The 27,757-nt window shown below is 31.5% G+C and overlaps 1 protein-coding gene across 1 annotated transcript in view; it reads right to left on the reverse strand.

The window, feature by feature from the left end:
• Nucleotides 1-7,428: 7,428 nt before the first annotated feature.
• LOC111049444 overlaps nucleotides 7,429-27,757 on the reverse strand; it is a 321,875-nt gene continuing 301,546 nt past the window's right edge. Inside the window, exons 15-18 of the mRNA XM_039433074.1 lie at nucleotides 27,227-27,417; nucleotides 26,264-26,506; nucleotides 13,865-14,017; nucleotides 7,429-7,589 (exon numbers count right to left, since the gene is read on the reverse strand). Of these exons, the coding sequence (XP_039289008.1) occupies nucleotides 7,455-7,589; nucleotides 13,865-14,017; nucleotides 26,264-26,506; nucleotides 27,227-27,417 (722 nt within the window). The 3' untranslated portion in view covers nucleotides 7,429-7,454. The remainder of the gene's footprint in view (nucleotides 7,590-13,864; nucleotides 14,018-26,263; nucleotides 26,507-27,226; nucleotides 27,418-27,757) is intronic.

Consider the following 27,757-nt stretch of genomic DNA (forward strand, 5'->3'; position numbering starts at 1 on the left):
TAATGCTAGAACATAATAACATAACTTAGTATTTATAATAATTATCAACAAATAAGGTTTAATCAATGGTTGACAAGAGTAATGAATCGCCAAATAAATTATAATTAACAAGAATTTGTCAGGATTTAACACGAGAAATCCTTCAATTAAATTAAGATACTCTATTAAAACATTGTGAATATTAATAATTTATTTCGCACATTGATAAATTAATTGCCTAGCTTTGGTTAATCTCTATAATACATCAATTTTGAACGGAATCATAATGGGGATAATATTCTACCACGATCAAGACATTCTAACACTCAACAACTCACATTAATAATGTTCATTATGCTATTTAATGTTTCCTCAGACATTGTAATAATAGTAGTCAAAATATAATCAATTCATTAGAATAGTAGTTCTAAAAAAGTAGGTAATGCAAATGGGATGCCATTCAAGTATTTTGAATGACTGCAGGTTATAATGATAGTTAACTTTATTTTGGCATGTAACTTTTCGAAATATATGAAATACGTTTCACGTATAAACGAAATGAACAGATAAAAATATTTTTCATAGAAAAGTGAAATTCAAGTACCTGGAATTATTGAAGTGATTCTAGTCACCTTCAAACTATACAATTATTACAAAAATATTTCTTTAAAAACCAATTCAAGTTATTAATCACAGACTTATAAGGCTGTTTTATATTTTCTCTTACTTTATTGACGACTCCGTTGTATAATATTTCGATACATCGTAATAATAGTAACTAAATAGTAGCCTACTATTAGTAGTTCGCATGCACTTTATAGAGAAAATTTCAAAATATTCTTATAAAAAGATAAAATTTATGAATAAAACAAAAAGTAAATTATTGATATAATGGCATCATTTTTGGAAGATTTGTTTTGGTTGTCTTTAACCTGTAGATTTATCAAGAGCAAAAAACAATATTCAAGTATTTTTTATACAAGAATTCTCTGACAATGAAGGTGCGAGAAAAGCAAAAAGGTAAACGTTTTAGAAAGAGAAAAAACCAAGGTAGGCCTACCTATATGAAAATAAACAGTATTTTCCGATTTCCAAAAAATGGTAAATGATTTTGAGAAAATTATACTAAAATACATTGATATTTAGGAGTGTGAGGACCAGGTAACAAACATATATTTATATATATATATATATAATACATCCACATTATTTATTATCTTATATAAATATCCAGCATAAAACTAACAAACACACATATTACCCAGTGGCAGTAAATAACATCAAAATAAATTAGACCTTCTGACAAGATTTACAATTTCTCTTTTGATTTTTCTGGATTATTTATTTATAACTAGGTACACCAGAATATTATTATTGACTGATAGCCTAATAGACGATTTTCATAAGCGTAAAATGTTGACCACAAAAATGAAATGCATTAAAAATAATCAAGTAGTTGATTAGAAGATTTAAACAAAATATTATAGTAAGAGTAACGAATTACTGTGATTTAAATCTTGTAATTAACGCCAGGATTACGGCGAGTATTGTAATCAATTGATGTGTTTCAGTCAAGTGATTGAATCAGTTGATAGTGTATATCGTCAATTATTGATAGATTCTTTATTTTGTTCAATTGATTGACTGGTTTTTATAGTCAATTGATTGTCATTTCTAGTCAGATGTTTGTGTAGAAGTGACTGCCGATGATGGTTTTCTCCAAACAGTGATGCAAATGCTGCCTCGAATTTTTCTCAAAAGATCTATCACCTCGGTGGTACTCATGCCTTCAACGCTTTCATCGTTCACCTGGAATGAATAGTATTTATTTTAATCAATGAAATAAAACGAATATGGGACTCATTATTATCATAGTTAACTCCTTCACAATAATTGGTAATCGGAACTTTGGGACTATGTGTTTTGGTCAACCTGGGAAGAGAGGGCTTTTGCCACTAAGTCTGGGGTCTCTACCTGCGAGGTTATTAGCAAGCAATAGTCGGTCTTTTTGACACGTTCGAACGTTTCTGACACTGAATGAAAACCATTTATAGATTCACTTCTAGAATAGTTCTAAGTACTGAGTAGATGAACAATTTATTTTTATCACAGAAATAGTTTATTTCCTCCATCCAAACAATATAATAAACTTTCAATAATTTGTTATAAACATTCTCATTTTCTGCTAAATTTTATTTTATAATTTCAAATAAAAGTTGTTCGTTATCCATGAAATTAAATGAAAACTAAAAATGCATATATTTCTAATTGAAGTGGCGTTTGTGTTGAACAACAATGTCCAACCACCTGTTGACACCTGATTCTACCTACTGTAAGCACGATATGGAAGGCGGGAGAAGCCTCCACCAAATATGTAAGCACGATATGGAAGGCGGGAGAAGCCTCCACCAAATATGTAAGCAGTGTGAGGACCAGGTAACAAACATATATTTATATATATATATATATATATATATATATATATATATATATATATATATATATATATATATATATATATATATATATATATATATATATATATATATATATATATATATATATATATATATATATATATATATATATATATATATATATATATATATATATATATATATATATATATATATATATATATATATATATATATATATATATATATATATATATATATATATATATATATATATATATATATATATATATATATATATATATATATATATATATATATATATATATATATATATATATATATATATATATATATATATATATATATATATATATATATATATATATATATATATATATATATATATATATATATATATATATATATATATATATATATATATATATATATATATATATATATATATATATATATATATATATATATATATATATATATATATATATATATATATATATATATATATATATATATATATATATATATATATATATATATATATATATATATATATATATATATATATATATATATATATATATATATATATATATATATATATATATATATATATATATATATATATATATATATATATATATATATATATATATATATATATATATATATATATATATATATATATATATATATATATATATATATATATATATATATATATATATATATATATATATATATATATATATATATATATATATATATATATATATATATATATATATATATATATATATATATATATATATATATATATATATATATATATATATATATATATATATATATATATATATATATATATATATATATATATATATATATATATATATATATATATATATATATATATATATATATATATATATATATATATATATATATATATATATATATATATATATATATATATATATATATATATATATATATATATATATATATATATATATATATATATATATATATATATATATATATATATATATATATATATATATATATATATATATATATATATATATATATATATATATATATATATATATATATATATATATATATATATATATATATATATATATATATATATATATATATATATATATATATATATATATATATATATATATATATATATATATATATATATATATATATATATATATATATATATATATATATATATATATATATATATATATATATATATATATATATATATATATATATATATATATATATATATATATATATATATATATATATATATATATATATATATATATATATATATATATATATATATATATATATATATATATATATATATATATATATATATATATATATATATTAGACCTTCTGACAAGATTTACAATTTCTCTTTTGATTTTTCTGGATTATTTATTTATAACTAGGTACACCAGAATATTATTATTGACTGATAGCCTAATAGACGATTTTCATAAGCGTAAAATGTTGACCACAAAAATGAAATGCATTAAAAATAATCAAGTAGTTGATTAGAAGATTTAAACAAAATATTATAGTAAGAGTAACGAATTACTGTGATTTAAATCTTGTAATTAACGCCAGGATTACGGCGAGTATTGTAATCAATTGATGTGTTTCAGTCAAGTGATTGAATCAGTTGATAGTGTATATCGTCAATTATTGATAGATTCTTTATTTTGTTCAATTGATTGACTGGTTTTTATAGTCAATTGATTGTCATTTCTAGTCAGATGTTTGTGTAGAAGTGACTGCCGATGATGGTTTTCTCCAAACAGTGATGCAAATGCTGCCTCGAATTTTTCTCAAAAGATCTATCACCTCGGTGGTACTCATGCCTTCAACGCTTTCATCGTTCACCTGGAATGAATAGTATTTATTTTAATCAATGAAATAAAACGAACATGGGACTCATTATTATCATAGTTAACTCCTTCACAATAATTGGTAATCGGAACTTTGGGACTATGTGTTTTGGTCAACCTGGGAAGAGAGGGCTTTTGCCACTAAGTCTGGGGTCTCTACCTGCGAGGTTATTAGCAAGCAATAGTCGGTCTTTTTGACACGTTCGAACGTTTCTGACACTGAATGAAAACCATTTATAGATTCACTTCTAGAATAGTTCTAAGTACTGAGTAGATGAACAATTTATTTTTATCACAGAAATAGTTTATTTCCTCCATCCAAACAATATAATAAACTTTCAATAATTTGTTATAAACATTCTCATTTTCTGCTAAATTTTATTTTATAATTTCAAATAAAAGTTGTTCGTTATCCGTGAAATTAAATGAAAACTAAAAATGCATATATTTCTAATTGAAGTGGCGTTTGTGTTGAACAACAATGTCCAACCACCTGTTGACACCTGATTCTACCTACTGTAAGCACGATATGGAAGGCGGGAGAAGCCTCCACCAAATATGTAAGCACGATATGGAAGGCGGGAGAAGCCTCCACCAAATATGTAAGCACGATATGGAAGGCGGGAGAAGCCTCCACCAATATGTAAGCACGATATGGAAGGCGGGAGAAGCCTCCACCAAATATGTAAGCACGATATGGAAGGCGGGAGAAGCCTCCACCAAATATGTAAGCACGATATGGAAGGCGGGAGAAGCCTCCACCAAATATGTAAGCACGATATGGAAGGCGGGAGAAGCCTCCACCAAATATGTAAGCACGATATGGAAGCGGGAGAAGCCTCCACCAAATATGTAAGCACGATATGGAAGGCGGGAGAAGCCTCCACCAAATATGTAAGCACGATATGGAAGGCGGGAGAAGCCTCCACCAAATATGTAAGCACGATATGGAAGGCGGGAGAAGCCTCCACCAAATATCACAGACTTATAAGGCTGTTTTATATTTCTCTTACTTTATTGACGACTCCGTTGTATAATATTTCGATACATCGTAATAATAGTAACTAAATAGTAGCCTACTATTAGTAGTTCGCATGCACTTTATAGAGAAAATTTCAAAATATTCTTATAAAAAGATAAAATTTATGAATAAAACAAAAAATAAATTATTGATATAATGGCATCATTTTTGGAAGATTTGTTTTGGTTGTCTTTAACCTGTAGATTTATCAAGAGCAAAAAACAATATTCAAGTATTTTTATACAAGAATTCTCTGACAATGAAGGTGCGAGAAAAGCAAAAAGGTAAACGTTTTAGAAAGAGAAAAAACCAAGGTAGGCTACCTATATGAAAATAAACAGTATTTTCCGATTTCCAAAAAATGGTAAATGATTTTGAGAAAATTATACTAAAATACATTGATATTTAGGAGTGTGAGGACCAGGTAACAAACAATATATATATATATATATATATATATATATATATATATATATATATATATATATATATATATATATATATATATATATATATATATATATATATATATATATATATATATATATATATATATATATATATATATATATATATATATATATATATATATATATATATATATATATATATATATATATATATATATATATATATATATATATATATATATATATATATATATATATATATATATATATATATATATATATATATATATATATATATATATATATATATATATATATATATATATATATATATATATATATATATATATATATATATATATATATATATATATATATATATATATATATATATATATATATATATATATATATATATATATATATATATATATATATATATATATATATATATATATATATATATATATATATATATATATATATATATATATATATATATATATATATATATATATATATATATATATATATATATATATATATATATATATATATATATATATATATATATATATATATATATATATATATATATATATATATATATATATATATATATATATATATATATATATATATATATATATATATATATATATATATATATATATATATATATATATATATATATATATATATATATATATATATATATATATATATATATATATATATATATATATATATATATATATATATATATATATATATATATATATATATATATATATATATATATATATATATATATATATATATATATATATATATATATATATATATATATATATATATATATATATATATATATATATATATATATATATATATATATATATATATATATATATATATATATATATATATATATATATATATATATATATATATATATATATATATATATATATATATATATATATATATATATATATATATATATATATATATATATATATATATATATATATATATATATATATATATATATATATATATATATATATATATATATATATATATATATATATATATATATATATATATATATATATATATATATATATATATATATATATATATATATATATATATATATATATATATATATATATATATATATATATATATATATATATATATATATATATATATATATATATATATATATATATATATATATATATATATATATATATATATATATATATATATATATATATATATATATATATATATATATATATATATATATATATATATATATATATATATATATATATATATATATATATATATATATATATATATATATATATATATATATATATATATATATATATATATATATATATATATATATATATATATATATATATATATATATATATATATATATATATATATATATATATATATATATATATATATATATATATATATCTTGTAATTAACGCCAGGATTACGGCGAGTATTGTAATCAATTGATGTGTTTCAGTCAAGTGATTGAATCAGTTGATAGTGTATATCGTCAATTATTGATAGATTCTTTATTTTGTTCAATTGATTGACTGGTTTTTATAGTCAATTGATTGTCATTTCTAGTCAGATGTTTGTGTAGAAGTGACTGCCGATGATGGTTTTCTCCAAACAGTGATGCAAATGCTGCCTCGAATTTTTCTCAAAAGATCTATCACCTCGGTGGTACTCATGCCTTCAACGCTTTCATCGTTCACCTGGAATGAATAGTATTTAATTTAATCAATGAAATAAAACGAACATGGGACTCATTATTATCATAGTTAACTCCTTCACAATAATTGGTAATCGGAACTTTGGGACTATGTGTTTTGGTCAACCTAGGAAGAGAGGGCTTTTGCCACTAAGTCTGGGGTCTCTACCTGCGAGGTTATTAGCAAGCAATAGTCGGTCTTTTTGACACGTTCGAACGTTTCTGACACTGAATGAAAACCATTTATAGATTCACTTCTAGAATAGTTCTAAGTACTGAGTAGATGAACAATTTATTTTTATCACAGAAATAGTTTATTTCCTCCATCCAAACAATATAATAAACTTTCAATAATTTGTTATAAACATTCTCATTTTCTGCTAAATTTTATTTTATAATTTCAAATAAAAGTTGTTCGTTATCCGTGAAATTAAATGAAAACTAAAAATGCATATATTTCTAATTGAAGTGGCGTTTGTGTTGAACAACAATGTCCAACCACCTGTTGACACCTGATTCTACCTACTGTAAGCACGATATGGAAGGCCCGATTGAGCCTCCACCAAATATGTAAGCACGATATGGAAGGCGGGAGAAGCCTCCACCAATATGTAAGCACGATATGGAAGGCGGGAGAAGCCTCCACCAAATATGTAAGCACGATATGGAAGGCGGGAGAAGCCTCCACCAAATATGTAAGCACGATATGGAAGGCGGGAGAAGCCTCCACCAAATATGTAAGCACGATATGGAAGGCGGGAGAAGCCTCCACCAAATATGTAAGCAAAATGTGCCTTCACTGAATATGTAAGGGTGGGAAAATGAAAAACAAGAAAAGATCGTACAGGTTTTTGATATTTAAAACAAACAATAAATTATTTGTACAAAATTAGAATTATAATTAGAAATAACGAAATAATAATAAACAGATGAATATTTCAAGGGCTACTCGCTTTGCTGCTAGTGAAGATTCATTTGTTGTGGTTATGAAAAATTTAAAACAATGACTCAGTAGTCACCTACCTTTATGAAAATGGCTTCCCAATTTGGCATCCACTGGTTGAAACGCGACGTTAATTATTAATTAAAAATCAAAAAAACTGATCTAATGAAGTGGGTTCAGATCCCTTCCTATTCAATAATACAATTCTCTTTAAACTGCCCGAACTGTGACAGGAAAACTGTATTATAAAACAAGAACAAAATCTATCCCCATCACCAGAACAGCCGGACTTTACTCACAGTCCTATCGAACGAGCTCACACACCACAAAAGTAAAATTTTGGGTATTAATATATAACTCAGTCAATGCCAAACATGAAGCCATTTCAAATACATATTTTTATCAGTCGCACAAGCGAGCACGTTTGTTATCAAAAACAAAAAAGAAGCTACAATAATTTTGATAACAAATGAAATAAACAATCTTTCTGTCGATGACACAAATTGTTCAAAGACAAAAACACTGTTCATTAAACTTTTCTAAATTGAAACTCTAAAATCCTGATCAATATGAGATATATATATGATTCATATATATGTCCCATATGACCAGGTGACACTACCAAGAGTCTCCCTCCCTCTTTTATGTCGAACCCTTTAGTCGCAGCAAAAGTTGGTGTTGGCAAAAAGCGTTGGTCCCAAAGGCCTTATAGCCCAGTCAATGAAGGCAAAAAATAGGCATTTGTCGGAACTAATTAGTGAAAAGCTGAAACTTTGCCCAATGTTACATTAGTATAAGAGAAGTTCCCTACAAAAGTCCCCGACCCAACCCCTCTTGCTTCCCCCCCCACCCCCTTTTTAAGTTAAAATGTCGATGTTTACTAGAAGCTCGATATCTCAGTAACCAATCATCGAATAGAGTTGAATTTTTTTTAGAAAGGTTGCTAATATAATGGTCTACAATAATGGGTCTATGCTTTTTCACGATAAAAATGATAGTTATCCTGATATAAACAAAAACATCTAAAAAAATGAACTTTTTTCAACAAGACTCATTTTTGTTTCCCAATTTACTTATTTGTAAGCAATTTTATCGAAAAAAACTTTGAATGAAAGTTTAAGATCTATTCTTTCTCAATCCAACTATATAAATCTTGCTTACAAAAAATCGGAAATGTCGCTCTGGGAGGGGGAAATAGCAACGCGCTACACTTTTACGCTACGAGCTACGCGGTCCCCTCACATCAAGCTCGCACAAGCCATGCGTCTATTTGAAAAACGAGAGATTCTCAGTTATATTTTATTCTTCAATACTCATAGTTCAGATTGATAGAATAGTTTTTATGTTCAATAGAAAAGTAGCTTGTTTTTGTGGCTTTAAGTTCATAAAATTATATTGTTAGATTTTAAGAGAACCATTGTGACTAGATGTTGTATAGAATGCATAATATGGATATTTTGAAGATACAAATGCAGAGTGAGGCTCATAGCATAACTATATAACATATAACTATATTATATACAAAAGACTAAGTATTTTGTATGCTACATTTTGACAATACAGTGGTGAGCTGGGCCCATAGAAATAGATGACATCTATTATTATGGCTGGGCCGGGCAGTAGGGGTGCGGCGCTAACGTTGCTCCTCTCAATATTGTTTTTGTTGCTAAATAAAGAAAAGAAACTCGTTCTTTGCATTCTCGTATGAGTGGCATTCTCATCCCTCATGTCAGTTTCAGAGGGAAGTTTGCCAAGTTCGGACGTGCGTGGTAGACTTTTCGTAGTGAAGCACGTGGTAGATTTTTCGTAATTTTTCGTTGTGAAGCACGTGGTAGATTTTTCGTAATTTTTCATAGTGAAACACGTGGTAGATTTTTCGTATTTTTCGTAGTGAAACACGTGGTAGATTTTTCGTAATTTTTCGTAGTGAAGCACATGGTAGATTTTTCGTAATTTTTCATAGTGAAACACGTGGTAGATTTTTCGTAATTTTTCATAGTGAAACACGTGGTAGATTTTTCGTAGTTAGTGCATTGATGGTGACAATTTTTTCACACAGTTCGATTATGAATTTATTTATTGTGATCCCTTCTGAGTGATTACACACAAAAATATAGTTTTGTAGAAATATCAGTTGTTCGTCATCCGTGAAATTAAATGAAATATGAATTAAATGTAATATAATATAATATAATTAAATGTAATATTTCACTATTTCACAATAGTCGAAATTGTCGGTCCCGGCTGAAGTATGACAGTCGTAAGGCCGATTGACGACTTAAACATTATATTCAGTCAAGGTGGGATTTCAAAACCTTCCCGCAAGAAACTCCCCACCAGCAAAAGCCGTACGAATTTACTTTTACTTTTTACTTCAAAATTGAAGATCTAACAAAGTAACACTTGAGTCCTACTATTTCGGACACTATTTTTTGCATATTGGAAGGCAGGAATGGTTTTAATAACCTACGATATCAAACTAGATCCTAATAACTTCCAATTCAGTACTGAGAAATTGAAATGGCCACCAGCTTTAGGTGGAAAAACTTACCATGATGAGCTGGTCTCCCGGACGGAGCCGGCCGTCTCGTGATGCGACACTGTCCGGATAGATGGCGCTGATGGCCGTGTGGTGGCTGCCTGCACTCTGCAGACTGAAGCCCAGTCTGCTGTTCCAGCCTCGGTTCAACTCCACCACCAGCACCTGCAAGCCAAACCAATACATAATGGGCCATATGAATAAAGCATTTGCTTATACTTCTAAAATATGGAGCATTTGCTTCATTTTCTATGAATAAACGTGAGCAAAACCTTTTGCTCATACTCATCAAAAAATAGTTTGAGCATTGTTCAAAAGTAAAAGCTCTTGCTCAAAATTGTATGAATAAACTAGAGCATTTGCTCAACTTTTGAAGCAAATGCTTCAAAAAAGGTGAGTCTAGTCTAGAGATCATCAGCTAACCTTTTTCTCATAGTAAAATGGCTCAATTAATTCGAGGAAGAGGAAACTATACCAGATACGATCACAACCAATAGTTGAGAACTATAAAACTCTTTTTAGATTCAACCATGATACATATCACCATTATCCATTATCCCTACAAAAGAATAAATACAAAAGATAGCCATCTGATATAAAGATAGCCATCACAAAATAGGAAATAGGCATTTAAGAAGATGAGAGTGTAGACGATTATAAGAAGGCTATTGATATTATAAGAATATGCTGAAGATTATTATAGAGAAGACATTTATCACGCTATTATTTAAAAATTCTAAACTCAACTAACCTAAAACTCTATTCATTGACCGAGCGAAGTGAGGTCTAAGATTCAAGTCGACGGTTTGGCATTTCTCTTAATGTTTGAATGTTTAAATGTTTATATGTTGCGTATTTACGGCGAAACGCGGTAATAGATTTTCAAGAAATTTGACAGGTATGCTCCTTTTTAAATTGCGCGTCGACGTATATACTAGGTTTATGGAAATTTTGCATCTCAAGGATAATATAAAAGGAAAAAGGAGCCTCCTTCATACGCCAATATTAGAGTAAGAATCAGACTATAGAATTATTCATCACTAGCAAGTAACCCGTGCTTCGCAAGGGTCTATTTAAAAACTTGACGTAATGAAATCTAGAAGAATTGAAAAAAGGCCTATAAGAATCCTCGGTTAATTAAGAATCTATATGCAGCATTTCAAGTAAATCAGTCCAGGAGTTCAGACGTGATGATGCGTCAAACATAATTTTCCTATCCTTTACACGACGTGTATACGCGTTTAAGCCAGTTCTTTCCTTTATTATAGTATAGAAGATGATAGATAGATGGATGATATATATCCATCTTCTATACTATAATAAAGGAAATGAATGAGAATAAATTTTGAAAGTTTGAGATATCGATGTCTGGTTTTCACCATACCTTTTCTCTGAAAATCCTGTATCGGAATATGACCACATTTCAATTAAAAAAAAGAAGTTGGATTCAAAATGGCGGAAAAAACTTGGGTGCGACGGAAAATCTGTTTTTTTTATCATTCGAAAAGGATCCCCAATCATACCTATCTTCTAATTTCCCTTTTAAGAGAAATGTTCTGCTGCTTCTATACAACAACTGGAAGCATGGCAAATAATTGAAAACTTGACAGTCTGAAAACTTTATGTAATCAAATCTTGAAGAATTTAAAATAGGTCTATAACCATCCTCGGTTAAGCAAGAATCTATATATGCAAAATTTCAAGTTAATCAGTCCAGTAGTTCAGACGTGATGATGCGTCAAATATAATTTTCCTATAAGATACTTTACACCTGTATACGTGTATAATCCAGTTCTTTCCTTTACTATCGTATAGAAGATAATAGATGGATGGATGGATGATCATTGTTATTTCACTAAAAGATAGAATAAGTTGATTAGTTTCCCTTTCAGAGGGAGTTTTTACAACCCACAAAACTCATTTTTCATTTGAAGATAACGAAAAGGTGCATATGTCCTAATTTTTTTGCTCAGCTTGCCAAAATACCCCTCATTCCAATATCAAAATTTTCGACTGACTGTACAGTGAGTCAGTCATTCTATCAGGGCTCGAATAATTTTGGAATTTTAATTTAATAAAAAATGGAAGAGAATAATTTATTTATGTAAATATCAACACCTTTATTCAAAGACATATTATTATTAACTGCATGCGTTTTCATATTACCGATACAGCATTGATGAAACTATAGACGTTTACTTAGCACTTTGTCTCAAAAAACTGTTCTAGCTGAAAAATTAATGATCCATACCACGTGTATGCATTTCATTGCATCAGGAAAACGCAGTTTTAAAACTATTTTTCAAAATTAAAGTTGAAATATTCTTCAAATTAAAGTTATTAGCAAGCAATAGTCGAAATAAATTTTATTTTATAATTTCAAATAACAGTTGTTCGTCATCCGTGAAATTAAATGAAATATGAATTAAATGTAATATAATTAAATGTAATATTTCACTATTTCACAATAGTCGAAATTGTCGGTCCCGGCTGAAGTATGACAGTCGTAAGGCCGATTGACGACTTAAACATTATATTCAGTCGAGGTGGGATTTCAAAACCTTCCCGCAAGAAACTCCCCACCAGCAAAAGCCGTACGAATTTACTTTTACTTTTTACTTCAAAACTGAAGATCTAACAAAGTAACACTTGAGTCCTACTATTTCGGACACTATTTTTTGCATATTGGAAGGCAGGAATGGTTTTAATAACCTACGATATCAAACTATATCCTAATAACTTCCAATTCAGTACTGAGAAATTGAAATGGCCACCAGCTTTAGGTGGAAAAACTTACCATGATGAGCTGGTCTCCCGGACGGAGCCGGCCGTCTCGTGATGCGACACTGTCCGGATAGATGGCGCTGATGGCCGTGTGGTGGCTGCCTGCACTCTGCAGACTGAAGCCCAGTCTGCTGTTCCAGCCTCGGTTCAACTCCACCACCAGCACCTGCAAGCCAAACCAATACATAATGGGCCATATGAATAAAGCATTTGCTTATCCTTCTAAAATATGGAGCATTTGCTTCATTTTCTATGAATAAACGTGAGCAAAACCTTTTGCTTATACTCATCAAAAAAATAGTTTGAGCATTGTTCAAAAGTAAAAGCTCTTGCTCAAAATTGTATGAATAAACTAGAGCATTTGCTCAACTTTTGAAGCAAATGCTTCAAAAAAGGTGAGTCTAGTCTAGAGATCATCAGCTAACCTTTTTCTCATAGTAAAATGGCTCAATTAATTCGTATGAGGAAGAGGAAACTATACCAGATACGATCACAACCAATAGTTGAGAACTATAAAACTCTTTTTAGATTCAACCATGATACATATCACCATTATCCCTACAAAAGAATAAATACAAAAGATAGCCATCTGATATAAAGATAGCCATCACAAAATAGGAAATAGGCATTTAAGAAGATGAGAGTGTAGACGATTATAAGAAGGCTATTGATATTATAAGAATATGCTGAAGATTATTATAGAGAAGACATTTATCACGCTATTATTTAAAAATTCTAAACTCAACTAACCTAAAACTCTATTCATTGACCGAGCGAAGTGAGGTCTAAGATTCAAGTCGACGGTTTGGCATTTCTCTTAATGTTTGAATGTTTAAATGTTTATATGTTGCGCATTTACGGCGAAACGCGGTAATAGATTTTCAAGAAATTTGACAGGTATGCTCCTTTTTAAATTGCGCGTCGACGTATATACAAGGTTTATGGAAATTTTGCATCTCAAGGATAATATAAAAGGAAAAAGGAGCCTCCTTCATACGCCAATATTAGAGTAAGAATCAGACTATAGAATTATTCATCACTAGCAAGTAACCCGTGCTTCGCAAGGGTCTATTTAAAAACTTGACGTAATGAAATCTAGAAGAATTGAAAATAGGCCTATAAGAATCCTCGGTTAATTAAGAATCTATATGCAGCATTTCAAGTAAATCAGTCCAGGAGTTCAGACGTGATGATGCGTCAAACATAATTTTCCTATCCTTTACACGACGTGTATACGCGTTTAAGCCAGTTCTTTCCTTTATTATAGTATAGCAGATGATAGATGGATGATATATCCATCTTCTACTATAATAAAGGAAATGAATGAGAATAAATTTTGAAAGTTTAAGATATCGATGTCTGGTTTTCACCATACCTTTTCTCTGAAAATCCTGTATCGGAATATGACCACATTTCAATTAAAAAAAAAGAAGTTGGATTCAAAATGGCGGAAAAAACTTGGGTGCGACGGAAAATCTGTTTTTTTTATCATTCGAAAAGGATCCACAATCATACCTATCTTCTAATTTCCCTTTTAAGAGAAATGTTCTGCTGCTTCCATACAACAACTGGAAGCATGGCAAATAATTGAAAACTTGACAGTCTGAAAACTTTATGTAATCAAATCTTGAAGAATTTAAAATAGGTCTGTAACCATCCTCGGTTAAGCAAGAATCTATATATACAAAATTTCAAGTTAATCAGTCCAGTAGTTCAGACGTGATGATGCGTCAAATATAATTTTCCTATAAGATACTTTACACCTGTATACGTGTATAATCCAGTTCTTTCCTTTATTATCGTATAGAAGATAATAGATGGATGGATGATCATTGTTATTTCACTAAAAGATAGAATAAGTTGATTAGTTTCCCTTTCAGAGGGAGTTTTTACAACCCACAAAACTCATTTTTCATTTGAAGATAACGAAAAGGTGCATATGACCTAATTTTTTTGCTCAGCTTGCCAAAATACCCCTCATTCCAATATCAAAATTTTCGACTGACTGTACAGTGAGTCAGTCATTCTATCAGGGCTCGAATAATTTTGGAATTTTAATTTAATAAAAAATGGAAGAGAATAATTTATTTATGTAAATATCAACACCTTTATTCAAAGACATATTATTATTAACTGCATGCGTTTTCATATTACCGATACAGCATTGATGAAACTATAGACGTTTACTTAGCACTTTGTCTCAAAAAACTGTTCTAGCTGAAAAATTAATGATCCATACCACGTGTATGCATTTCATTGCATCAGGAAAACGCAGTTTTAAAACTATGTTTTTTCTAAACAGATGTTTTTGAGATAATTTCTTTGATGCAGCTGATTCACATTGACCATATTATTATACAGAGTTTTTGGAAATGAAAATATTTATCAATTATCAAAACAATAATATTATTATATCTATAATAAAAATATTATCATTAGGCTATTATTAAAAATATTTATCAATTATCAAAACAATATTATTGAGGTTAAGTGGTATAAAGTAGAAAGCAATAATAGAAACAGATGTTCCTTTTTTAATTTCGACCATATGATTTGGTGATTTTTTATTTCGTTATGAAATCTTATGTACCTACCATTAATGAAATTGAAATTAATTAATTCTGAAAAATCTAGGAGGAAAATCGAAATTTGGGCTTCCAGGTGCACGAGATTGATATTTTTAGAATCTATGTCCAAAATTTGGAGATCTTATCTTAATCATTCCCGTTTTTCCGTTATGCAATCCACAAGTTGACATATTTTGATGCGAACGAACGAAGACACGAACAAACACAACCCTATTCTCTCTTATTATATAGATAAATCAGCTGACAAGTGATTACACAGATGTGTGGAGAAGCCAGTCTATTACTGTATTATTTTGTATAAGGTACTAGCTGGCCCGGCGAACTTCGTACTGCCAAACAGTTAATGCATCTCATAACAAACTTTAGCTGGATGCACACCTGAGGAGGCGCGATGTCGCATTTTGCATCCAGGTGCTTCTTGCTTATTTGTTTGAATGGAAGAACTCACACTCACTGATTCAGACATGGCATGTAACAGTGTGATAAGGCAATCTCCATAAGATGAACACTTTGTATCACCAAGCCGCGCCTCCTCAGGTGTGCTTAGTCTTTGCTTAATCTGATGCACTATATTTTTATGAAAATTATCCATCAATCAGTATCTTATATCTTAATATGGACTTCCTATGTGCTAGTTGTACAGCAGTTTGCATTTTTAGATATAGTTGAATGCACCTTGCTGGGAAATTGAATGGTATATCTCCTTGCTGCTGATTTTCCCGTGCATATTCTAATTTTACAGCATTCCGAATTCTACGACCCAAGTTTGGACGTCGTTCGCACCGCGGCATCATTTCATTTCATTTATTCATAGACAATAGATTCAATGCAGGTAAAAACAACAGGCATTCGCCCAAAACTGTTTTTAACCTTAATTTGGAATACACGGTCTAGAGTTTATGTAAATAATAACTTAATTCACACACTATTTTGAGTCCAAAAAATGTATGTACTACAATATTTTTGGATTTATCAGATTAATTAATTTCAAAATATGAATACAAACCAAAATCTTCCCTCACAATCACAAAATATATTAAAAATTTCACTTAAATCCACAAATTATACTCATGTTGAAATTTTAAACATGTTAAAATTTATTATTATTAGAATTGAAATTTTGTGAATCAGTAGAAAGAAAGAAAATGGAAAAACAGATCTACCGACGGCTGTTGGATGACGCGATGATTATAACAGCTGATTTTTATTTCTGTGTGAGGCCAGCTCACAAATCTTCTCCCATGAGGATTACATGTAAACTTTGAAGGACCGTAGGAAAGAGTCCTGGAGTCGGATTATAAATTTGATAGACCAAAAACAATCCTTGATGCGGATTTTATATCATGTTAAAATTTCAACTCAATCGGTGCAGTACTTTTGGAGTTTTTGAAGCGTACACAAACCAACATAACATTTTTATATATATAGTTCAAAGACCTTAAAACATTTTTTTTTTAATCTGATGATTAAAATTGCAACAAATTTTATTTGTTGAATTTTATATGGTGAATGTCACCATAGCAACCGTAGATGTTGTTCTGAAAATGATAATTTCCCAATACTATTCAATGGCCCATATGAATAAAACCAGAGCAAATGCTCATGAGCAAGAGCAAGGAGCATAAGGTTTTGCTCATGAGCAAAAGGTAGAAGCAAAAGCATTTGCTCATTTTTATATGAATAAGCTTTACCTTTTACTCTTACCTTATGCTCCTGAACTCTGGAGCAAATGCTCACGTATTTTAGAGATTTTTCATCAGCTGATTCGCTTTTGTAGCCTTAGTTTGTTTTTATAGCTCACGGAAGCGCTAAATATGCAAATAGGGTGCACCGCTTGTGTTTGCGTCGTCTGCTCTGTTTTCTATTTATGAATAGAGTTTTAGGTTAGTTGAGTTTAGAATTTTGAAATAATAGCGTGAAAAAATGTCATCTCTATAATAATCTTCAGCATATTCTTATAATATCATTAGCCTTCTTATAATCGTCTACACTTTCATCTTCTTAAATACCTATTTCCTATTTTGTGATGGCTATCTTTATAACAGGTAGCTCTATCTTTTGTATTTATTCTTTTGTAGGGATAATGGTGATATGTATCATGGTTGAATCTAAAAAAAGTTTTATAGTTCTCAACTATTGGTTGTGATCGTATCTGGTATAGTTTCCTCTTCCTCATACGAATTAGTTGAGCCATTTTACTATGAGCAAAAGGTGATAAGCTGCTCTAGACTAGACTCACCTTTTTTGAAGCATTTGCTTCAAAAGTTGAGCAAATGCTCTAGTTTATTCATACAATTTTGAGCAAAAGCTTTTACTTTTGAGCAAATGCTCAAACTATTTTTTTGATGAGCATGAGCAAAAGGTTTTGCTCACGTTTATTCATAGAAAATGAAGCAAATTCTCCATATTTTAGAAGTATAAGCAAATGCTCAACTTTATTCATATGGCCCATTGTTTCACTCATTAATGAGGTGTTATGAAGTGAGATTGTTCAGTTTCAATATCAAGAAGTTTAGTAAGTTAAGTTCGGTATAACAGTTTTTTCCAGTTTCTGTGTTCAGTGAGTTATTAGTTTTCAGTTTTTCGTATCTAGTTATTAGTTTTCAGTTTTTCTTATCCAGTTATTAGTTTTCAGTTTTTCTTATCCAGTTATTAATTTCCATTCTTATGTTTTTTAGTTCTAGGTTGGGATTTTCGTTTGCAATAATTATTATTAATCTTGCTGTTTTTTAAGATGAATTGTTATAGTGATAACAAACAGTTATAAAATTCACATATTTAGTTATATAATTTAACTATTCTCAGATTATAGAAACTATTTTATTAAAACTTTTCTCCCGTCCTTGTTGTTTTTTATTAACTTTTTGAATAATAATGCCTCCAAAAAGGTAGAGTGCGGCTACTCAAGCTAAAGAGTCAGCAAAGAGGAGATCTTTGGAATCGGATCATGAGCGATCTCAGCGATTGTCGTAGATGAGAGAAGCAGCTTCGACTAGGCTACAGCATGAAACCTCACCTGAGCGTTTTCAGCGATTGTCCCAAGTGAGAGAAGCAATTTCCTCTAGGCGGCAGCAAGAAATTTCACCCGAGCGATCGCAGCGACTGTCGCAGATGGGAGAGTCAAATTCGTTAAGGCTACAACAAGAAACTCCTTCTGAGAGGATTTATCGTCAGGAACAGGATAGAATCTCCCATGCCTTGATGCATTCAAGGTCATCGCGGTTCAGAGAGCACCGTCTTGAAGAAAATGTTGAATTTAATGATGAAAGATATACTCTGTTTGAAAGATATCAAATGGGAATAGAATGGGGTGTTTGTCACCAGTGTAATGAAAAATTTCTACTTTTAATAACGTTTGATGGAGTGTGCAATCGCTGCCGGAGAGTTAATGACGGATTAAATGCTTTTTCTGCCGTAAATGATATGGATCCAGGTGATGTTCCACCTCAGCTAAGAGGGCTCACTATGGTGGAGGAGCAGCTCATAGCAAGAGTTCATCCTGTTATTTCTGTGTATAAGATTAAAGGACAACAATTGGGCTACTCTGGGCAGGTTATAAACTTTCCACAGCAAGCTTTCCACAGATAGCAAAGAAGCTTCCCAGCTCTGTGAGCTTCTTAAGTTCAATTTTAGTTGTAAGGAAACAAAATGCTGACTCTTTTTTGGATTTTAGAGTCAAAAGAGAACGTCTTTATGAAGCTCTATTATTCTTGAAAGAGAATAATAAATTCTACAGAGATGTTGTGATTGATTTTGATGAACTGAGTTCTTTGCCTGAAGATGGAAGTATTTTCAACAATGATGGTAGGGGTGTTCTCATCGATGAAAATGAAGGAAATTTCGTTGTACATTCATCAGTGAATGCAGATGATTTGAGTGAGATAGTTGTAAGCACTGATGCACCCAATTCAACTTTTCCGCTTGAAAAGGTACAACAAATTCAAAATACAATGAAAGATGACTTACCTATTCCTTGGCCTACTATTTCAGCTGAACCAGTGAATGAATTCAGCACAATTGGTTACATTGCTATGGCTTGCCAACAGGGGATGCTGATCTGAGGTCTCTACGTCAAATCAAAGTGACACCATTAGATTATTTCCGACACTTGTTCAAGTACAAATACGAAAGGTTTGCGAAAAATCCACGATTCAGATTCTTTGCTATGTATAGCAGTAGCCGTTGGGCTGCTTTGAAAAATGGAAAAATCTGTTTGCAAAGAAACACAGACTTAGTAAATCTCACTGCAGCTAAACTTAAATGCAAATTAAGGGAAGAACCTGGATTGATAAATAGAATCATATGTTTCAACTCCACAATTTGAGGTTCTACTGCATAATATTGGAAAGCTAGGTGTGGAGAGTTATTGGATATGGTTCAACAATTAGGACCACCAACCATTTTTGTTATATTGAGAGCAGCTGACATTTACTGGCCTGAGTTGTACAGGATTCTAGACCCAGAGACTGACTACTCTAATTTGAATAAAGAAACAGCTTTTAAAAGACGTTGTAAGCTTTTGAATGAAAATCCTATGGTAGTTGATTATTTTTTCCATTCAAGAGCTGATTATTTCATCAAGGAGATTTAGGTTCCCACGTTCCAAATGGTAGATTTTTGGTACCGAACTGAATATCAACACAGAGGTTCTCCACACATACATGGCATCTTGTGGCTGAGAAATGCTCCTGATGTTACAAGACTGGATGATGCTGATGAAGATACGTTACAAGGGATTGCAAAATACTTTGATGATATTGTTTCTACAACAAATCCCCACATCAATGCGCTCCACAGCCAATGGTCCATCCTTGTCAGCAACACTATTCTGACATAGGGAACCATGAAGAGGACTATGGGAATCTCATCAACTGCTGTCAACGTCACATCCGTCATGGGCCTCAATGTATTCGTAAACATAAATTACCTGGATTGGAAGAGTGTCGCTTCAAGTTCCCATTCAAGCTCCAAGAAATTACAGAAGTGACCAAAGCCAGTGGTCAATGGGAAATAATCACAAAAAGAAATGATCCTTTGGTGAATAGGCACAATAGATTCATCACTGAGCAATGAGGGCCAATTCTGACATTCAATGCGTTCTCAGTGTGGATGCAGTTTTGAATTATATTGCTAATGTCAGCAAATGTGAACCCAGTTCTAAAGGCATGGAAGAACTGTTGACTAATGCATTAGGAAAAGATGATGATAGTGCCAAGACTGCGATTCAAAAACTTTTCATAAAAATGTGCAGTGAAAGAGACTATTCATCTCAGGAAACATTTCATATTGTTATGGGCTGGCCTCTGTACCATTGCTCAAGAAATTTTGTCAAGATTAATGTGGACACGAACCAGTGGTCAAAGCAGTAATTGATACTTACCCTCAAAGACCAAATGAACAAGAACAGGTCTCTTTGAAAGAATTTTTTTCGAAATTTCATAGAAAGGGAGTGAGATGGGTGAAAAGAATGACACCAGCAATTGTAAGAATCTTTCAAAGGCGACGCATCAACAGTGATAGCAAGGAAGCATTCTATAGACAACAGGTACTTGTCAATGTACCATGGCAAGACAAGAGAGTTTGAAGCAAGCACTTGGGAAGAACATTACAACAACTTGGTTCAAAACCCAGCACCACTTGAATTGCCTCAGTTGGGAGAAGATGAATATGAAGATCTATCCCAGGAACAACGACCCTTCTGAGGAATGGATGCTGGTAGCTGGTATTGGACCTGAAGGTGAGCTAATGCCACCTATTGAAATCGGAATGAGGGATATCGACTTTAATTTTGATTGGTCAGGAAGTTTTCTCAATTATGCTGATCCAATGAATTTCCCTGCATTTGTTTCTGCGAGTAAGCAGAGTGACAATACTAATCAAAATGAATGGGAAACTGTCCTATGTTTTGAACTGTCCTATGAGCAGCAGAAGATATTGATTCTTCTTACACAGCAAATCCAAGTTGTGAGAGGTGAGGAAGTAGAGTTGGAGCATTCAATGTCAATTGTTCAAGGGAAAGCAGGCAGTGGTAAAAGCACTGTGATAAGAGCCATATATGCTAAGCTCTCTGCAGAGTTGGGCACAGAAAGTTTTCGTCTCTTAGCACCAACAGGAGCAGCAGCAGTTAATGTAGGTGGGTCCACTATTCATTCAGGTCTCTCAATAAGCATTGGAAAAACTCAGCTTGGAGCAGAGCAGGTTCAAAAATTTCAGACAGATATGAGAGATTGTCATTTCATTATCATAGATGAGATGAGAATGCTTGGTTGCTCCCTGCTTAAAAAGATAGACCTCCGATGTAGAGAGGCAAAACCAAGACATGCTGATAGACCCTTTGGTGGAATGTTCCTTTACCTTTTAGGAGACATCAAACAGCTCCCACCAGTCTTGGACCGACCTTTCTATGGCACCAGTTTTAAAGGTTCATTACAAGATCAAGGCCAAATTCTTCACAGATCTATCAGTTGCTGTTTAATTCTTACTACATCTTATAGACAACAGGGAGAAGATCAACATCTTTTCAGAGAGCTATTAGACAGACTAAGTACTGGTGAAAGCACTGTAGAGGATTGGAAACTACTGATGAACAGAGAGAAAATTATTGTTTTTCATGAAGATGCCGCTACGTTTGATGGCCATCTACGACTCTACCCGCAGAATAGTATGGTTGCAAGCTACAATTTGCTGAAGTTAGAGTCTTTGAATCAACCAACTGCCAAAATACCTGCTGATCATAACAATGAGGAAGCCGCAAAGGCTGATTATGATGTAGCACAGGGTCTTGAAAAGTGTTTATATCTATGCATGGGAAGTAGAGTTATGTTGAAAAAAAAATTGTGGGTTAAAAAAGGCCTCTTGAATGGTGCTCTTGGCACAGTGACCGATATTCTCTATCAACCAGGACAGTCTCCACCCAATGACAGACCTTTGGTTATCCTCGTTCAATTCGACAACTGTACAGGACCCAAAATAAACAACAGTGTCCCTGTAGCAGCGGTAACGAGATCATGGAAGTCTTCTGGAACATCATGCTCCAGGACTCAGTTTCCTTTAATTCTTGCCTGGGCCACAACAATTCACAAATCGCAAGGTCTAACTTTGGGAAAGGTGGTGGTGGATATTGGTGAGAGGGAGCTAGCACCTGGCTGCACTTATGTTGCCATTTCTCGGGCAAAAAAAGCCCGACATTCTTATTGATCCAGGATTCAACCTAGACCGTCTGACGCGCATCAAGGGAATGAAACTGTTGCAGCTGAGAGTAGAAGAAGAACAAAGGCTTCTCACATTGAACCCTTGAAGTGAGAGAATGTAAATAGAATGAATGGTTTGATTTCGATGTAATTCTAATGTGAAGTGAAAATGGGATGAATATTAAACTGTAAATAGAGTATTTGAAGCAGTCAATTTTCATTGCTCAGTGTCAAGTGCACACACATATTTAAAGATATGGATTGAGTTTGTGTGTAAATAGAGAATGGGATGGGTCAAGTTTATATGTACCCAGTGTCAAGTGCACATAAGTTTATATATTTGAAGAGATGGATTGAGTTTGTGTGTAAATAGAAAATGTGATTAGCGTAGGCTATAGATAATGTACTAGATAACTAGAAAAATAAATCTATGAAGTAATTTTAAAACATATGGAAGATGTACATTGCAGGAATAATAATGTTCCTGAATGGATTATGTGTTCACCTGGATGGATGACCCAACTCACTTGAGACTCATTAATAATAATTATTATTGATAACAACTCTTCCATTGTAATTTCTATAGTTTGAGTTTTCAGTTTAAGATTTCAATTTTTCTGTTCTTCGTATTACAGTTATTATTGACCGAGCGAAGTAAGGTCTAAGATTCAAGTCGACGGTTTGGCATTTCTCTTGATGTTTAAATGTTTAATGTTTTCACACCGATATCTTGCCGACACGACATACAGACAGGGTTTACTCTGATGGACAGTATAAGAGGAGGCTGCGGTTTATAACTGCGCGAGGTCTACTGGTCTACTAGTAAATAGAAAACAGAGCAGACGACGCAAACACAAGCGGTGCCACCTACTTGCATATTTTTCGTGAGCTATAAAAACAAAGTAAGGCTACAAAAGCGAATCAGCTGATGAAAAATCTTTAAAATACGTGAGCATTTGCTCCAGAGTCCAGGAGCATAAGGTAAGAGTATAAGGTTATTCATATAAAAATGAGCAGATGCTTTTGCTTCTACCTTTTGCTCATGAGCAAAACCTTATGCTCCATGCTCTTGCTCATGAGCATTTGCTCTGGTTTTATCCATATGGGCCAATAAAACCACTGAGCTGAATAAGCACTGAGGATAGCAGTGGTTAGGACTACTAACATAACCATCTCTATTGTGTGATGCACATCATAAAGTAACTTTAAATGATAGGAGGTCACAGTTGACAAGCTTATTTTTTCACCGCCTTCTATTGTGGATAGCTGAGATTCAAGTCATCCCGGTATATCTGATGTGATACTAAGGCCAGGTTGCACTGTTAAATTTAAAAAGCCAAATTTCAAATTTCAATCATGATTTAGGCCACTACCTCAAAGCCATATTGCATGACAGGTGGATGATGGTAACGTCAGAACAGGTAGGGCTCCTACACAAATAAAACCACTAGCTGATATAGATCAGCTGAAATCAACTAATTTGTATTGGTGTAGGAGCCCTACCTGTGCTGACGTCACCAGAATGCATTATGGATTTGTTTACGGAGATAGTGTTTAGGCCCGCCGCAAAGTAGACCCACGTTAATCCACTAAAAGCAAGCCACGCCGTGGGATGTTTTCTAAACCATTGCTAGGCTTTTCCAGACATCTGTGTAATACATGCAATGAATAATCCACTTGTCAGCTGATTGATTATGAATAATTCTATAGCAATGGTTTACAAAACATCCCATGGCGTGGGTTGCTTTTCGTGGATTAACGTGGGTCTACTTTGCGGCGGGCCTAAACCAATACCTACTAATACAGTACTTCATAATAATAATAGTAATAGTAGGTATTGCCTAAACCCGCGAGAACCAATCATAAAAGAACTAAAATTGAATTTCCTGTTCCTCCAACAACAACAAACTTATTAGTTCAGCTGAAGATGTGGTAGGTTTTACCATGAAACCAGGTACTGAATTATAAATTAATTTTCGAATAAATAAAAGTGGTATTGACGATATCAAAGTCTTATTCTTTCAATTAAGGAGAAATACCACAACATCTCATACCATACAATCAAATTATAAAAGAACTTTTTGAGAAGAAGGCTTCTCTGATTGGTTTGCGAAGCATTTAATTACACTTAAAATTCAACATACTTTTGTGCAACCGGATATAATTGTTGAATCTTGTTAGAAACTAACTATCAATCATAATCTCAAATATAGGTATTAGAATACATTCATCAAGAGAACTTTCCTCTATTCAAACATTTCATGAATTAATAATACATTTTCTTAATCGAGATAGAGTATTCTGGTAGTACATTATACTTCTTCATAGCCTACAAACGATTTAACAACGGTGCAAAATTGGAAAAGGATAGAGCTATCTGCTATCGTCTGATGACAGACAAGGATAGCAAATAGAATGTTGAACAATGATGCAAGGGTGATGGCAAGGATAGGAATCAGGTATCGACTTATCGTTAATGTCTTCATTATCAGAAGAGATCATTCATTTCTTAATATAATAAATACATAATCATTAACATTATTAATCAGTCGAAGTATTGTAATTTATGAAATACTTTGATAATACAAGAATAATTTCCAAAATAGTGTTTGAAAATTTTGTTGAGTAAGTTACCTGATTACTGGAAACTGTGTCATCAGTCTCACTGACAATTTGACTAATTGACTGGTCGGGCAATTTGCTGCTGTCTCCCTCGTCAGCTGCGGCCCCTCCTCTCCCCTCCTCCTCCGGCGAAAACACCACTCCCTTCCACTTGAGCAGGCCTTTGCTGCCTCCCCCGCCCCCACCCTGGTCACCACCCCCACCACCCTTGCAGTCGGCCAAGTCCTGTTCGGAGAACCTACTTCCTCCCATGTCCTGCAACCAGGGAAACACACACATTGAGTAAAGGAATATTGAACTTTGTGAGTTACGTAATTGTATAGTGAACATAAAACTATACTACCATAGCCTACACTAAACTATAGTGTATATGATATTGAGGGTAGTGCAGCTAACATATGCTGCTTTATCAATTTTGCAGAAAATTGGTGCGACCAGTCTATTTACTACATTATTTAGAAAAGTATGGGACGTTAGGTCAGGAGAACTTGAAGGACATGCATAGCAGCCCCAGTAATTGAAGACCATTAGGTACATTTTTGTTTACGCCACCGTGATCTACAATCGAGAAAGAATACGTTTGGTTCTTATAGAAGTTGTCATACTTTAATAAGAATCAATAGTGTCCTTTCTCGGTCATCGGTCGCGGACGCATGAAATTAATGAAGACCAGCACCAGTTCACAGCCTTTCTAGCGCTCAGATAGAGTGTCATTCAACCAATTATTCTACGAATTTCGGAGGAAATTTTTGCATAATAATATGCGCACTGTTGCCAAAAAAACAAAGCTGAGTTGCTTTTTTACTTCACATAATTTTCATTTGACAAATAATATTAAGAAGAGTTAAAACATTAGAGCCTCAACATAAACACCCTAGACGATTATATTGGTTTTGGATCAGCAGTGAATATCTATGACAAATTATATTACGAAGATTTTCTATCACAAATTAGGAATTTTTCAGTTGAAATTACCTCAGACATCTGACTCTTCGTGGACGGCTTGGAGCTGGAGACAGGATTGGCGGACCGATAGGCCGGGTTGCGGTAGGAGAAGGCCTCCCCCGGGGCGGAGTCCAGCATGGGCGGCATGCTCACTGGCTCAGACAGGGGCGGCATACTAAGTGGTTCCGCCTGCACTAGGTCACACGGGTTGTCCAGTACACCTGTCGAAATCAAGTTCAAATTTATGGCATCCACATGAATGTTGATAACAGAAATTTCAAAACAATATAATATGAAAGTGACCAAGTCAAATTAAAGATTATTCAACAAAAACAATTACAATACAAATTTGAATACTATAACATTTAATACAAATAAAACAAAGAAGTTTTATGCATTGAATAATTTATTTTTTTATAGTTTTATCCGACCGATATAATATATTGTAAGTTATTGCAAATATACGGGATACAATTAAAGTTATTGTGAAAATTCAGCCAACAAATTCACACCGTATCTCTTTAATTGTATATTGTTTTTTACATTGCATTTTGTGTGTGT

The sequence above is a fragment of the Nilaparvata lugens genome, chromosome 1 (assembly GCF_014356525.2).
Source record: "Nilaparvata lugens isolate BPH chromosome 1, ASM1435652v1, whole genome shotgun sequence".
Classification (NCBI taxonomy): domain Eukaryota; kingdom Metazoa; phylum Arthropoda; class Insecta; order Hemiptera; family Delphacidae; genus Nilaparvata; species Nilaparvata lugens.